We start from the raw sequence: 17,211 nt of genomic DNA, 5'->3' as shown, positions 1-17,211 counted from the left end.
GATACATGAACATTTTGTTTCTTCCATAATGTACATGTATATAACTCAACCTGATCTCCACCTGATAGTGAAATTGACCATGCGTTAGATGTACACGAACAAGGCAGCATCTTATGCTACTCAGTAAATATGCTATACATATGTAACCAGTTTTATTCTTACGGTTTTCCAACAGTCTCAACTACAAGCCAGGTATTTTCATATGGACTTTGAATAACGTCTCGCTCAACATGTTATATATCTGCATCTCCGATCACGTATGGTCTTGCTAGGCACTTAGTTATTGGTGATTTTTATTTATTGTTAATGAACGAGAGCTTTTTATGAGTGAGATACCTTCTTGCATTATTTTCTTGATTATAACTTTTACTATTTGTTTGTTGTTGTTGATAATTTGTTTGATAAAACTCTTTCTTTGGGCCCATGAAGATAAAGATATCTATTTGTTCAATGCATATTATGCTTTACCTTAACAGTGAGAGGATATATGATACATGTTTGGGTTCTACAGTAACAAAACTAACGTTTAGATCTTGTGACAACGTAAAAAATCACACAGGAATTGACAACACTTTAAAGGTTCATCACCTACATATTATTGTGTAAAGTTATGAGACGAAGTCATCACAGCAATAACTGTAGGTGTGTAATTTAGTTCCAGTAACACGGTTACGTTGTGTTGAAGGATGGAACTATCCAGTTAACAAGAACCAGTGCCCTAAGTTTTCTCGTCAACATCTGTTGTGTTGTATATATGAGGAATTTCCACCTCCCTGCGTCCAAGCTGTTCATAATTTGCCTCAGTGCGGGAGATCTGGGCAATGGTTTGTTCCTTGTTTTGAGTTGTTATTTCGTCGTAGGTATTATCTGGAAAATGCAACACAAACATAGATTGATTTTTATTCTGTTAAGATCATTGTAATGTTATTAACATGAGAAAGTAGGCCGTAAAGTTGATATATCCTAACACCGTTCGAAGTTAGTTTGAAAGCAGGAAAAAATGTAATCAAGGTATCGCGGTTTCCTTTTTTACAAACCATATCATTTTGGAAACTATTGCTTTTTTCCATTGTAATCGCTCTTGTTGCAAACAATCGTTTCAAACGATTGATAGTTCTTATGTGAATATACAAGTGTAGTAGAATCGGGAAAGAAATTGCTTCTGTGTAAAACAACTGAAACATATTTAGATTTGCGTTATATTTTGCTTTTATTTATCATACCGTCACATAGATGTTCACCTTGATCTTTATTTAGCTCGTTTGCAGTTCTGGACAATGATATATCTGTCATACGAGAAGCACCTGCGGTGTCACCTCGCTTCATCGTCAGACGTCTGGCCAGTACAATGATCACGATGACTAGAACCAGTATAACCACTCCTGATCCAGCGCCTATTCCAACGGCGGCCTGTAAGGCGTCCCCTTTCGTTATAATTACCACTACAGCATACAAAGTGATGATTTGTACTGTGTATGCCATGGATTTCCCCTTAGTTATCATTTTGTATGTGTTGTCCCCCCTTTTCATTTTTCGAGTTGGGGTGTCTCTTTGTTATTATATTCTTCACATAAGGTTGAAATTTAATCTTATAAATACACTAAATACTGAACAGATCACTTTTAGAAACTGTTTGATAGGATAAAGTCCCAAATAAATAAAAACTATTACCTTTTGTGTCACATGTGTCTCCAGTCCATCCTTCTGTACATCCTATCGCACAGTCCCCCATATCCTTGTCGCAACTCACACCTTGACAATTGCCACACAACTCTGAACATTGGCTGCCATAAAAACCGGCTACACATACTACAAGCGCAAGCATACTCAGACGTCATAAAAAATCCTGAATAAATAGTACTGTACATGGTAATTTGATTTGTGTATTTCAAAATAAAAAGAGGCGATACTAAAGTATTATACAAAACGGTATTTTAAATCAAAATTGAAGGAGCAAGGGAAAATATGAAAAAATAAATAAAATATTGAGATGGCGACCCCTAGACAGTTCAAGGAGAATAAGACCCTGTTCTTATATGCACTTGGGTATGATCAATTTTCAAAATAAATTATGATGGTCATATGAAAAAATGCTCATTATCTCTAATTACAATGCCAGCTTGAACTTGTCAACGTTTGTCAATTTCAAGATTGAAAATCCAGCAATATTAAATACGACCCCTACCACAAAATATTTTTCGTCGTTGTAATTTTTGATAAAGATAGTTGATGGTACAATTAAAACATAATATGTATACAGTGTCAGAAAGATTGGACCCAGAGCGCGGGGTAAATATGTAATCGAGACTTTGCAGGGGAGCTTGGGTCCCATTTACGCACCCCTTTACCCAAACTAGGATCTGTTCCTGTAAGGATTATGATTTTTGGAATTTTACTTTTTATTAGTCTTTTGGTACATTTGAACATAACGAAAAGTGTAAACTGGTATAGCATTAACGAAGTTGTTAATCCCATCAGATAATTCGATTTAATAGGCGTACGATTTTCTAGAAAATGACATATTTTTTCCACCTACATGTCATTTGGGATTTTGCATACAAATTCTCGTTAGTCGTATCTATAGTCATTTTATTTATCTATTGCTTTAGGACGAACACAAAGTATTAGCTCTTTTTATCGGAAATAATTTTAATGGTGGATATATTACAATATCAGTTGATATACTATTCAACTTAATCAACGAAGTAATTATTAATTATTCTTTTGATATTCTAAATAATCCAAAAAGATAAAGTAAAAAATAAATGATCAAACATTTTTTTCGTTGCATCAGCATGTTTGTATAAAGTACATGTTTAGCTCCGACTTTTGCCTGCACGTTCCTACCTCAAAATACTAACTCCTCAGTATGAAGTTTTCATTATTTGTCACAGTCATCTTAACTTATTATCATGTACCATTGTTATAATCAAGAAAACATGATAAAGCTGATAAAAAGTTATCCTCTATTGTTTTATTTATTTATTTATCTTTTTCTATTGATAGGTTCAAGTAGGTATGAGAACTGTTAAACGAGATATTGATACTTGATCACATTTAGTTAATATTGATAAACGTTTCCTTCAAGAATCTGGTGATTAAAAAGGACAAACTTTCGATACTATTCCAGCATCTTCCTGAAATTTGAATAAAGTATAAAAAAATGTTTCAAGCCATATCCAAGTTAGATTTACATTGATACAACTAAACGATCATACCTTCGCATTCTCCACTACTTCTGTGACATAAAGTGTCTTGACAGTTTTCAGGACAAGACTGGTTACACTCAGTGCCATAGAAGCCGGCTTCACATTCTAGAAAATTGAAACACGTTTAATTTCCTCCCAGAATCTGAATTAAATGTCATAATATCATTATCTTTTTGTTCGTAATATACAAATCTAGATGTTGTGGTACATGCATCAGAATAGTTACCATCGCGAATCAAATATTTGATTATCAAATAGATCAATTACAAACATATTTGCTTGGTCATCTGAAGTTAACATTTTCGTCAATCACAGCATACATGCAATTCTACGATACAATTATTGTACGTTTTGACTATCATGATTTTCTTAATAAAGATTGACACCTATCGCTGCATTATGTACACACAAATCTATATATTGCGGTTATGCTAGGAATAGCATTATCTTATTAGGAAACCAATCTGTGGTATTGACATTTATACAACATTAACGAAAAAGTTCTACATGTATGTCGTTATTTTAAGATAATAAGTCCAAATTTGTTTTATAAGTAAGCCGTTCGATTATTGGATGTGCCTTAATTCAGGTCGTGATACAAGCTAATCATATGCTGTATAAACGAATTAATTTACTGGTAACTACGAGATTGTTGGTCCAAAATCTTTTTTGCTAGAGGTAATAATAGGCTTGCACAGATATTTGATGCATCTTGTTATCTGTATGGTTATCATAATTTACCAGGTACATGTAAAAGTTTTTGATTAAATGATGTATGTATTATCTATACATTGACCGTTGTCTAGATTACAGACGTTGTTCCTGCAATTAATAGGACAAAGCTGGCTACACAAACTGTCATATATTCCAACAGCACAATCTGAAAACATCGGTTAATAAGTCACCCGATTTATCAACAAAAATGGCTAGTAAATAGAGAGTATTAAACAGTGTCTGCATACTCGTAAAAAATATCAAAATATATGACACACACGTAAAATAAAGTTGGTATTACTAAAGATACTGTAAGATATTCTATTTATTTCATTTTTTTACGAAAATCTATCTCAGAACGCGAAGCGACACATCAAGCTGACAATACTCCATCTATGTCATTTATATATGCCAAAAAATATAGTCCTCTCTGCAAAATAAAAAAAAAAGTAAAAACTCATTATTAAAATCCTTTAAGAAGTTATTTTAATCAGGTAGATACTTAGTTCAATTTTTTCATAAAGAGTGGCAAATGACTATAGTAATTTAATCATTAAAATAAAAGTCCCGTCATATCAACTCAGATCGCCACGCGTTGTTGATAAGCGCCGAATCTCATGGTTGGGAGTGGGGAAAAATCAGAGTGGTTTTGTCAATACTTATTCTGTTTATATAATATCAACACTACTTATGAAAGTTGTAACTAATCACTGTCAAAGATGACCATGATTTTCTTATTCTTTCTGCCGATCGGTTAGCCTAACTTGAAACTTGGAGACGCTGACACCGTGTTTCAATTCACATAAGTTTCCTTTGATCACATTGTTAAAATCACTGGCCTGCATAATCTGCTGGCTTCCATTTATAAAAATGAAAGCTACCTGTGGAATTAAACGCTGTGCTTCCCACAGAGAATAGTTTACCCGTGATAAATATGTAGGTAACAGTTATTAATCTAGACAGTGGAATGTCTCAGACGGATTTTCACGAGCCCTGCGTATCGTTAAGTTTACTAGGCTTTGAATATTTGGGTCACTTCTATAATGCCAGGTCTTCTGATTGGTATGTTATTCATGGCAGTTAATAATCAGTGTTTTATTGGTCAAATAAGCATTTGTGATATTTTTCATCAGTGAAAACATTCACTTTTGTGGAATAAATATTTTTCAATATATCTCATTGGTAAGAATGTAAAAATATAATATATTACTCTTACAAGCTATAACATGTGGATTGAGCTCGGAGGCTGTGGTTCGTGTATGTACGTGTGTAGGCCAACGTATATTATTTCTTTTATATTGTTGAATGTTATCTCGATATTATGAAATCACTATCATATGACAACAGTACAATTATGTTAACTATTATAAAATTAACGTCTACAACTCATCGTAAATGTCCTTTCATTTCTCATCAAAGTTTCATTAGCAAGAATTAGCTTTTCTTACCTGTGCACTGGCCGTTCTCTATGTTACAGACGTTGTTTTTACAGTATGCAGGACAAGACTGGTTACAGAAATTGCCATAGGATCCAACCTCACAATCTAATAATAAATATTAAAAAGCCATAATGAAATAAGTGCATCAAAGAGTTTCATATATATATATATTACTTATCGTAAACTATTGAATAGTCTCCTCACAAATTCATAAATAGACACACGTTATTGAATTGAAAAAGCAAATGCTCGTTGATGATATCACAAGTAAAACACACAGGGCAAATATTTGTTTTATCATTAGTATGAAGATCAGTTACTGAAATTTAATATCCTTACGGAAACAATTTCCTGCCGTTTTGTCGCATGTGTCAGTGCTACAGCCAACAGGACAAGGTGAACAGGCTTGTCCGTAGAATCCATCATTACAGTCTGAAATTATAACATTTATAAAAAGCTAGCACTGCACATAAAATACTCCACGGTGCACATGCAAAATGACTCCTGCAGGAACCCATGTATTACAGTTCGATAATGCATGGTCTATATAATTGATCAAATATGCATGTATCCTTTCTATAGAAATAGACAATCTTTTACCAAAGGCTTATACTGTTCAAAGCAAGACAAGATAAACGTACACATTAAACAAATTTATCTTTTATAATATAACTTATATGTAAATTTTGAATTTCAGGGGTCATTTTGAAATTTGCATAAAATTTCTTCGAATTACATATAATAAAGTTTCAGGATACAACATAACTTTGCGTTACATGTTCGACACAATCATGTCTAGAAGTAGCATTTGTCTATATAAACAATTTTGAAATTAAATGCTTTAGTGTCAAAATTAAATACATATACACATATTGATATCTCTTTTGCAGATGCGATATTGGACGAAAAATCTACTTTGATTCTTCTTATTATAAATTGCATTGCTTGGTGATAAATATCGCACTGTTTTGCCTATTATTTATAAGCTAGTTGTAGACAACTATCAATTTGGAATAGTTCCTTAAAAGTAACAAAAACCAGTAAAATATGGTATTCATTGTATCCACAACAACATCATATTATGTACAAACAGCGAATCATTAGTATAAAACTAAATCTTTCATCATTACAGATTTCATTTAATAATAATAAAACTACTGAACATAACTAATAGCAATCTGTTCTTAGATATCTTTCTCTAGCAAATTATAAACGACGCCGCTAGAAAACCATCGATCAGTAATCACTATGATGTAGATAAAAATATGGGTAAAGGTATATCAATATTTTCAAGGAGCCCAGTGGTTTCCTGAAAGTTGATCATGATACTTCATACTTAAACAAGTTCCTGACATTTTGTCGCATGCATTACTGCTACATCCAACAGGACAAGGTGTACAGGCTGGCCCGTAGTATCCATCATTACAGTCTGAAAATATTGCCATATCCAGTATGTTGTAGTACCGACCTAAATAATGATTACGACTATACAACTGAATGTTGAATGATCACTCTGTCTGATAATCTTTGACTCATAGAATACATCAACTTGAATGATTTATAAAAACATTCAAATATACAAGAGTTGACTTCAACTTCTTACATGGATAAAGTGTATTTATCTTAGATCGCAGGGTTCTTTGATGTTGTTTTTAATTGTATTGATAAGGATAGTAGTGGTTGCAGGAATGTAACCTTTGTATATCCATTTGAAAATTTAAATCTAATTCCCAAGTCCTTTCAAACTGCTTCACTATGAAAGTGGAAATGTCCTTACGCAAGTTATTGTTAGTACAGCAGTTCACTTACTTGTGTACTGGTCAGTTTGTCAAGCTGTGACTAACCTGTACAACGATGTGATGAAATTATTGACTTGTTTTGTCCTTCAACTGCCTGGCATATTCCCTATCGATATACACTGTACCGAATAAGGTGCTGGTTGGTTGTAGATGTATCCCCATATCCCGTTTAAATCAGTAGTGGGTTAAACAGATGATTATTTGATGATTTATTTTACAGCTAAACAACAAGTCGCTCGATAAAGGGAGACACTTTTGTAGATACATACTCTCCAATTGATGAATGTTGTTTGACGTTTCTTAAATGTGAATTTTATAAATATCACATTTAGATTTTGTCTTTCTAACAAGTTACAACGTTGTCATTTTTGATGATTGGAAGTTTTTCTTACCTACACATTGACCGTTGACCATGTAACAAACGTTGTTTTTACAATGTACAGGACAGGACTGATTGCAAAAACTACCGTAAAATCCACATTCTGTAAAGAATTTAAATAAATATGCAGAAGACAGAAACTTGAGTCGATGTAGTCGATATTTATAATGAACTACATTATTATTCTCCAATAGCTTCCGATACCACACTTATAAAAACAAGCAAGAAGCCAATAAGGCCTGTTTCTCTCATTTGTTTTCAAATTTGATCTTCACAGTGGGTCATCGCAATCTGTTCAAATAGGCTTAATTTCATTTATATCTATATAATAGGTTTCATTATACAGATTTAATAACTGTACAGTACAATGTAGCTTTTATCACAAAAAAAGTAATATAAGCTTTCAAATGTTATTTAACTGTGATATTTCCAATATAACCACAAATTTCATCTGGGCGAAATAGCTAACTTATTTTGTTATGAAATCACCTTTACTCAACACTCAGACAGCGATACCCCACGTCATACCCTATGACAGATTTTCTATATCATCCGATCTGTCTTGTACATTAACGTGACATTTAGCCGAATTTTTACAATGCGATGTATTCCTCCGCACGTTTACTGCTTGCAATTAACAATCTGCATGATACATGTTCTGTTTTTGTCGTTATATGTAGTTTTGACGTTGTTAGATATTTGATGTTGTAGATACAATATAATCTGTGAAATACGTTGTTATCTATGTAAGGACGGACTACATTTTTATGCGGAAGCATTCAAATGTAGATTAAGTAGTAAAAGATGCGAGAGAAAAAATAAATTACCTGTAACTGAGCAAGATCGGGTTATCTAAGTATCGGGCTAAGATTCTGTAACATCCTTATCTCGGCTTACGCCTCGGTTGGGATTGTGTTACATAATCTTAACCCTCGACTGAGATAACCCGATCTCGCTCAGTTACAAGTAATAAATGCTATTAATCTCTCTTCGAATTAATCTCATTTCACTATGATCGCTGCTATTGCAGGTTTATATAACATTTAAGACATATTACATGATCAGTAAAACTCCGTTTACACCTAAATTAATTAGCTCAACTTCTTAACATTATCTATGGGGTTTTTCTCATATCACATTGCAAACAGGACAGCGTCATAAACCACAGCAAACTTGTCAGCTTTTTATCCCATGTAATCTTCCGGACCAGGGGAGCTCACAAATGATTGATTGCCGCAACAAGACAAGGACTGATACTGAAGTGTCAAAACCAACGATATCTCATAGTTGTTTGGCAGCTTATGTCATTGTCATGTTATTGACTTTACTATGGAACTGTTTGTATTTTCAAACCAATTATGCATGTATTGCTGTAACTTTTTTAACTTTATAGAACATGTTGTTCATTGCTTTCAACCAGCATTTGATCATTGAAAAAGTCTGTAATGCAATTGTACAAACCCGCCTCCCTCATCATTTATTTAAATGATGATAATGATATATAACGGAATATAGTTGATTTAAATCAATCTGTTTCAATACCCCTGCATTTTATCCAATATTAAAGAAAATACATTTGGAGACACAGCAGTCGGTAACCAATATAACGTAGAAGATAAAAAAGTGTTAAAGAAAAAAATTGCGATTGTCAAATGCGGCAAGACAATATAATACTTTTTTACGTTTCACATTATGCATGAACTTCTTCATATTCAGTATCAGAAAGCAGCGTCTTTAGTTTTGTGAATGAACATCAGTTTGTTTTATCTCTAACTTGAGGTATTTACAACGCCTACAATTTGTAATCGAGTGTATCGTAACTTTAAGTGTTAGAACCCCAGTGATGTCTTCAAAACATCATTGATCATAAACACTACTTACGTAAACAATGGCTGGTAGTTTTGTCACATGCGTTACTGCTACAGCCAACAGGACAAGGTGTACAGGCTAGTCCGTAGAATCCATCGTTACAGTCTGAAATAGTATCATTTATTATATGATTTATCCGCTTTTATTACGGATTTAAAAAGTATACAATCAAAACTAAAAAAAGTTTGTTTCAGAAATAAAATTGAAATATCAAAGTGTAGAATATTGATTTCTCCATTTCTTTTATTTATATCCCAGCAGTCATTATAATGAACTTGTCACTTAAACTGCTTTATTAAATGAAGTTGCTCGGAATATTGACCATTATCTTTGTATTACAATACTGTTAAATGATTACCTGTACACTTGCCAGTAGGGCAGTCAGTGCTCCTACAGTTGAATGGACATCTACAGTATACGCCTGAAAAGCCAGTGGAGCAGCCGTCTGGAATGTACCAGTCCAAATGATCCCTTGTTGATAATAAACGGGTAATAGTTGCGCACTTAATATGAAATTGCTCTTCTCATTTTGGCGAATGCATTGTGTATTATTAATTACTAAATTAATTGCTTTCAAGATTACTCAGTACAACACGTAAAACAATTTTTTAATCATTACTGATTTCCCTTCAATTCGATCGAATCTTTTTAATTACCCTTCTCAATTCCTTGACTGAAGAGTAATAATATTTCATGATTTTTCCAGAAGACTGCTTTCTAATTGTTTCGTCACCGACCTCGGCATTACATTATACAGTTGTGGGATTGCACAACGTTACACGATGTGCGGTGTGCGCACGATGTGTACACGGAGTGTGAACGATGTGTGCACGAAGTGCGAACGATAAAAAATTGGACGATCATTGCTTGCGCACATTTGTGAGGACGATCGACGAACGTTGTGCGATAACAATCGTGGTTGATGTAAATTGAGGAATGGCTAAACAATATATACGGTTTGGTGTTTAAACATATAAACTTGATTGTTTAGTATGTTATTTAGTATGAATACACTAATCTTTCTGTCTACACTTTCTTAAATTTAGAAATAGTGTGTTCGGTGTTTTTTAAACGACCTTAATCGACACATGTAACATTACAACACAGTCTCGGCAACAAAGGTAAACATAGCCACTTTCTACCTGAACCGTAGTTTTTCCCCGCCCGGGGCACTTACGTAACTCGCCAACGTGTGAAAACCAGGCGAAGGGGAGCTATAGATCAGAACGAATGCAAATAACAAATACTCAACGTCCAGTTGTGTATTCATAACGGTCATACGGTTACTCAGCAAATTGTTATTTCCCTGTTGTGTTACCTAGCTAGGAGCCAAATCCATTCTTGACAGTCTAACGGTCACTGTATACTGTGTTACACGCATTGTAAAAGTGTAGGTTATCTTTATTACTGTGATGAAAAATTACAGTAATATGAACAGTGTACATTATTGCATACGAGTTTTCCGGGGTTTTTTTTATTCCATAATATTGATCAACAAATTGTACCAAATCGTAAAGTTGTGCGGAGAGAAGCGCACAACGGGACGAACGATGGTTAAATCGCACAGTTGTGCGCACAATTGGTGGACGATGTGCGGACTGTGTTTGAACGATGTATGCACGGTGTGCGCACGGTATTTTTGGTGCGTTGTACGGTCACACACCTGTTCGTGCGCACTGACAGGTATAAATAACCTCATTCAACCTTGTTTCAAAGGCAGTGAATATATGGGGTCTCTGTAAAACATCATTCCAGAATAACCTAAATACGTTGTGAAGAAATAAGCAAAAACAATACCTTATTTAATACCGATCTGTTCCTTGCTAGTATTACACAAGAACAACCCAACCTAGCATACAGTTAACCACACATGGCCTCGGACCAATACCAGTCTAATAAAAGTTAAATCATTTCTTTAACACTGAAAACTAATTTATATGATTCTGGATTTTTTGTTGTTCTATCTAATTAAAAAATAGAAAATTAAAAACAAAAAAATGGAAAAAAAATAAACATAACAAAACCAATAAACATAACCGAAACTCAACAATAACAAAAACAAAATGAAAAATGTACTAATTGTGGTGAAGGAAAGAAACGATATTGTCGCTACAATGGGAACTTTTTTGGGTTATGCATGGAGTGTTTGCGATATCAATCACTCAAACACCCAGTATTGTTGCTTGTGATCATTATAGTGGGACATAAATATCAAAGATCCCCATCGGGAAGATGGGGAAATATCTTCCTTGCTGTGTAATAAATCATTTTATATTATCGTATAAATAAACATCATCTCTTATTATACGTGATCAACAAATATCTTTAACTTGAGAATGCCTCTTATAGCTAAATATATCTGAAATGCGTTGACTTCGATGCGACGTTTTGGCATCCCTTTCATTAAAGGTGTAACAAGGTTGTTTAAACTTAGGCAGACCATCAGGTTAGATAACCACATATCCGCGGAGCAGAGATTTCTCTGTAATACCAACCATAAAAGTAGGGGGTATTAATATTTCCCATATCATTTTAATACTATACTTAAAACAGTGATTTTCAACAATTTAAATTTTAATTTCTACTTACGAAAGCCAACTGTGACGTGAACGGAAACTTTAAAATACCTGTGCACTGACCGTTGTCCATGTTGCAAACATTATTTCTGCAGTTAAGAGGGCAGGGTTGATTACAGAAACCACCATAAAATCCAAAATCACAGTCTGAAATGAAAACAAAATAAAAAACCAAAAGCAAAACTAAAATGTTATCCCTCAATGTGGAAATAACAAATACATTCCTTTGCAATAAGTTTGACTTTGTTTTTTCAGTAGGGTCAGTGATTATAATGAGATATAACAAGAAATTAATTATGATTCTTCCACAAACAAATCCCAACCTTTGGGATATGATAAGATGATTTCTGTGCTTCGACCTGTCGTTTTGGTCCTTTTGCAATAAGTTTGACTTTTTTCAGTATGATCAGTGATTATAAAGAGATAAAACAAGAAATTAAACATGATTCTCCCACAAACAATGATTGGGATATGATTAGACGATTTCTGTGCTTCGGCTTTTCGTTTTGGTTCTTTAGCCAGACTACGAATACATCCAGGACCTCGCCCATTATTCCCCTTATTAAAAAAAGATGCCCCGATCTGAGTTTAAATATTGTTTCCATATAAACTGATACAAAAACAATGATGTAATGTAAATGTTGAAGAGCAGATAATCTCGACGACGATAGTAATCAAACTGCCCTGATAGTTGAGCACTTCAACCGCATAACAAATGTCAGAATTTTTTCAAACTTTGGCGTTGCAACTTAGGTAGAATGTTTAAAATGGACATGAGTATTATGTAGGAAAAAAATGACAGAAGTAGACCATATAAAGTACTAAGCACTTCTGTATCCTGGTACTTTACTTCCCCAGTTGTAGAATGTCCTATATCAACAATTTGTAGTAACTACTCACATGTACAAGATCTCTTAGTAGAATAGATAGTTTGCAAGCGCTGTGTGCTTCTTCAGCAAACTGCACCATGAAATTGTAACAAACACCTCAGTACAACTGTTTGACTTTGCTCCCCGACAAGGTCCCCGAGACAAAAATAAAGTATGTGTATGCATGCGTCAGTATTGCTTACTGTCTGATAATTGTTGTTATTATACCTCTACTTTATTACTCTATATAAAAGTAATTGGTTAAATCGAATATATCCCCACTTTTGCCTGACTGTGTGTTAGTCAAGTGTGTGTTAGTCTGGGAACCAAAACACAGCTCCTGAACTAAAACACACCTACACCCGAGTTTTTCCGCCGAGCCAATCAGGCGAGAGGTGGGCGGAGCTTGTCACCGAAATCGGAACCGACGCATGAGGCGGGCGGAGCTTGCTACCTAACGCGCATCCTATTGTGCAGACAACACTTTCTCTTGTTTCTTCAATTATGGCGCTGTCAAGATTTTCGGAACTGGATGAAAGTGATTTTAAGACTCCCCTCGAGGAAAGGGACCCGGAAAGTACCAAAAAGACTAGTTGGAACGTGAAGCTATACAGCTTATGGTTTACAAATATTTTCTAGTTAAAACGATCTCTCCAGTGTGTATCGGTATAATAAAATGGTTAAAGTTTGGGGTTGAGGGATAAAACATGTTTCTGGTATCCCTTGACCATGCCTATTTCCCTCGGCTTCGCCTCGGGAAATAGACCTGGTCTCAGGGGGCGAGGGGTAGCGCTATGTCGTACCTGAACATGCTCCAGTTGGACTGTCACATACATTTCCTTTACAATTAACCGGGCAGTGACTGCAATTCCCAACATCTTCATAGTATCCGGCAGCGCAATCATCTGAAATCGTAATTTAATGAATTGCTACGGATACAAATGGGTTACCATGCGTATCTAACTTTCGTTGGTTTATTTTCTAATTGTATAAATACACAAAATCGACCGAGTGTCTTTTACAGTTTGGCAATTAACTAACGATAGTTAGATAGACATGATAATCAACTATAACGAGTATGGGGACCTTTATCTTTAACATCATTCAGAACTCATGTCTAAAAAAATCGTATGTTTCTCATGTGAATACATTATTCCTTTTCTGATCGGAAAAGACAATTGACATAAGCTTTGACGTCACAATGGAATATATGACGTCCCACTACTTTAACAATTACTCTAAGGTATCCGTTTTAATGTTTTATACAATAGGAAATATTCTTTGTAATTATATCGCTCTAATGATAACCAGTCATTACGTTTTCTTCATGTGCAGTTAGCTACGCCACATTCTATCTCACAGATGGACGGACACGGGCATATACTCAGATGGACCACGCCCAGCACTGAATGTTTGTGTATATGCTTGTAGATGTAGTGATGAAAACTAAGGAAGAATATTAAAAGGATGACGCAGGCATCAAAACCAAACTGTCATATTAGCAAACTATACAATTTGTGGTCGCTTGTTGTGTCAGGTTACAGTCTGGTGGACAGTTGGTTCATCAAAGTATGAACGTATCAAGAGCAATACAGACANGTGGTCGCTTGTTGTGTCAGGTTACAGTCTGGTGGACAGTTGGTTCATCAAAGTATGAACGTATCAAGAGCAATAAAGACAATATAAGGTTGAACATTTACATGTTGTGAAATGTCTTTTGAATTCATTTTGATATGTATACCGTTGTGTATTTTATGTCTTACAAGGTTGTTTGCGCTATTATCGGATCCTAATACCAAAGTCCATATATATTATAGAAAAATGTATCTACATTGTACAAGGAGAATGTCGATATAATAGACTGAAATATATGACGATGAAGCAAATTTAATATACGATAATTGATTGACGAAGGTTTTTGATGGATTGAGTTTATAGATACAAATTGACTGTTAAATACTATTCCCAACATTTCATAATTAAATATGATCCCATTTACTCTGAATGTAAAAGGTTTCCTCCGTCCTGTGTCCGTTGTGACCAAACTGAGAAATGTCTTGTTATGACATTTAAAGTGCGAGTCTAAACCGTATAATTTGCTGTATACAGTGAAAACATTCAGGGTTCTGACCACTATACCTTCCAATATGCAACAGCTTTAATGTAGTACTAAATATTTGTCGTACTTTACATGTACCTTGGAGCCATAGCAACGTTGATTTTTAACGGCGATGTGACGGCACAACAAAGTGAAAAAGTGCCGTTTTATTTTCATAAACGGTGCGTCGTTGTTTGGTCGTGCGATAACGTTCCGTTTTAGAAAAGTAAATGGCGCTATTTTGCCTTTCCACGCAACAAGAAACGCGAACGACAACCGTTGTACAAAAACGAACTGTATTTTTTCGCTAGATCGTTTTTTCGCGTTACGTTGAAACCAAGAAAAGCGCAATTTATCCTCTCATGTATTTATACGTACCACATGTTCCCGATGTTGGGTTACATATGTTACCGAGGCAGTAAGTGCAGTCGTTATTGCAATTTCCATTTCCGTACTTCCCAACTGGACAACCTGAAGGAGAATTGAAATTTGAACATTGTTTTGATGTGAATGCATGCTTATCTACAAGGTTAAGGTAATTGTTATTACTTTTAAAGTATAAGGGACACACGGTTTAATTTAAGAGGAATGCGTACTTGTGGTATTGAAAAAAGTTCTTTTAACGACTTACCGTGACGTTAGGAGTGGAGTTGGTGGGTATAATATCCAAATGTCTGAGAATTACAATTATTTATCGCATATACAATGTAATATACATATAATCTTAATGAATAAGGTTACATAACAAAGCAGGTGTAATGACACCTTTTAAGCGAATTAAACTATCAATACCATTGTTGAATGGTTTATCACTACAGGTGCGTTCCCAACATTTGTTTTTTTTTTACATTTTTATGCTTGAATGAAACTTATCGAAATGTCGCCTTAATTGTACAAGGTTGTATTTGGATAAAACGGTTATTAACTGGATGCTATTTCTTTCTTAAACGGGTCATTTTTAATTCATCAAAAGTCAAATACCTGCTGTATTTCAGCGTTATTTTTCCTTAATCATGATTTCACTATGTAACGCATACTTTGACACAATGGGAAACATGTCCCCGATGCATAATCTTGTTTGTTTTATATTGTTGGAATCATGAACTTTTGATATTACCGGTTTGGAGATATCTTAAAGCAACGGCACAATAAACACAAGATAATATGTAAAATATTTGTGTTACATATCGCATTTTTAACAACAAGACGAATCCATAATGGATTTTGCAGACGAATACAACATACCACATCGACTAGCACAAGAGCATCAAATAATATATCTTGCGTTTACAAAAAATAGTAATGATAATGTTAAAACATACTAATTATGGAAATGAATAAATAAAAATAAAATAGATACTGGTAAATTCTGATCTAACATTCAAAAATTAAAAATAAATCCGTTTTTAAAGATTGTATTACATTTTCAGTCAAATTTGTAAATTAGTTAAATACATGTCATATTTTAATAAGAATATCCATATTTCTGAACTGTAATATTTATTGTTAGCTCATCATCAACTCTCACTTCCCACAGTTCCAGTATAGGATGATATGTTAGTGACATCCATAGTTCATCACTGTGATAGACATGTGTAAACTCACCATAAACTTGTACCTCACACAGTTCCAGTGTAGCATCATCAGAGTACCACGTTTTGGCTTTTTCTCGACGGTCATTGTAGATGGTCAGATACTGGGCGACACCTGGACATTGGACATTCTGTATCGCAGACATGAACGCCTTGTCAGCAGTGGCGTCCTTGTGACACCTGTTTCCTAATGTCCAATCTTGTGTATTAGACAGGTATATCTCGTACCCAGCAAGTCGTTGTATTGTGTTCTCATCTACAAAAAAGATATACTATATACTGTAGTTCAGTTATTGAGTCAAGTTTTGACGATATACCTAAGATTCAGCTTCAAATGGTTTAAACGGATAACAAATCTGTGGCTAGATGCCATTACTAATTCCTTTATTGCTAGCTCTCGTGGTGTACTTCTTGGAATATGAGCATTTTAAGAAATATATATGTACCACCTTTTGTTTCATGTTGTTCATCATTTTAAAGATATTTCAGTATGATTCAAAATTATGTGTGAATCACGACAGTGAACCTTTAGTTAAAGCAGGTATTAAAATCATTAAGCGGTACCTTTTAACCCTTATTTAAACAACTGACATTGAGGACCCTCTTGAAAGCAATCTCTCTTTCATATTCTCTTATTTCAAATAATTTCCCCTTTTGTGTCCTGCCT

General features: G+C 34.4%; 1 protein-coding gene across 4 annotated transcripts; it reads right to left on the bottom strand.

Annotated features, from left to right (window-relative positions):
• Positions 1–226: 226 nt before the first annotated feature.
• LOC110456691 (multiple epidermal growth factor-like domains protein 10) lies at positions 227–16,762 on the bottom strand. Of its 4 annotated transcripts, none has more exons than XM_021507569.1 (14): positions 16,558–16,762; positions 15,331–15,423; positions 13,658–13,759; positions 12,037–12,132; positions 9,768–9,854; positions 9,422–9,514; positions 7,554–7,643; positions 6,699–6,791; positions 5,702–5,794; positions 5,372–5,467; positions 3,219–3,314; positions 1,672–1,809; positions 1,242–1,442; positions 227–867 (listed from the first exon to the last, which is right to left on the bottom strand). In XM_021507569.1, the coding sequence occupies exons 1-14, from the start codon at positions 16,688–16,690 to the stop codon at positions 719–721; spliced, it is 1,560 nt and encodes a 519-aa protein (XP_021363244.1). In that variant the 5' UTR covers positions 16,691–16,762; the 3' UTR covers positions 227–718. The 4 variants fall into 4 exon arrangements, with proteins under 4 accessions (XP_021363244.1, XP_021363245.1, XP_021363247.1 ...); XM_021507570.1 differs by having other exon boundaries at positions 15,364–15,423; XM_021507572.1 differs by lacking the exon at positions 15,331–15,423.
• Between the last annotated feature and the right edge of the window lie 449 nt (positions 16,763–17,211).

This window comes from Mizuhopecten yessoensis, unplaced genomic scaffold, assembly GCF_002113885.1.
Source record: "Mizuhopecten yessoensis strain PY_sf001 unplaced genomic scaffold, ASM211388v2 scaffold8827, whole genome shotgun sequence".
NCBI lineage: Eukaryota > Metazoa > Mollusca > Bivalvia > Pectinida > Pectinidae > Mizuhopecten > Mizuhopecten yessoensis.
Note: the sequence above shows the minus strand (reverse complement) of the source record. Positions and strands in the feature narration are given on the sequence as shown.

Coding starts and splice junctions, on each gene's coding strand:
- LOC110456691 (XM_021507569.1), bottom strand. CDS start 16,690: ATGTCTGCGATACAGAATGTCCAATGTCCAGGTGTCGCCCAGTATCTG. Junction 7,644..9,421: donor AACTACCAGCCATTGTTTAC/GTAAGTAGTGTT, acceptor AATTCTTTACAG/AATGTGGATTTTACGGTAGT. Junction 3,315..5,371: donor AGAGAACGGCCAGTGCACAG/GTAAGAAAAGCT, acceptor TCAATTTTCTAG/AATGTGAAGCCGGCTTCTAT.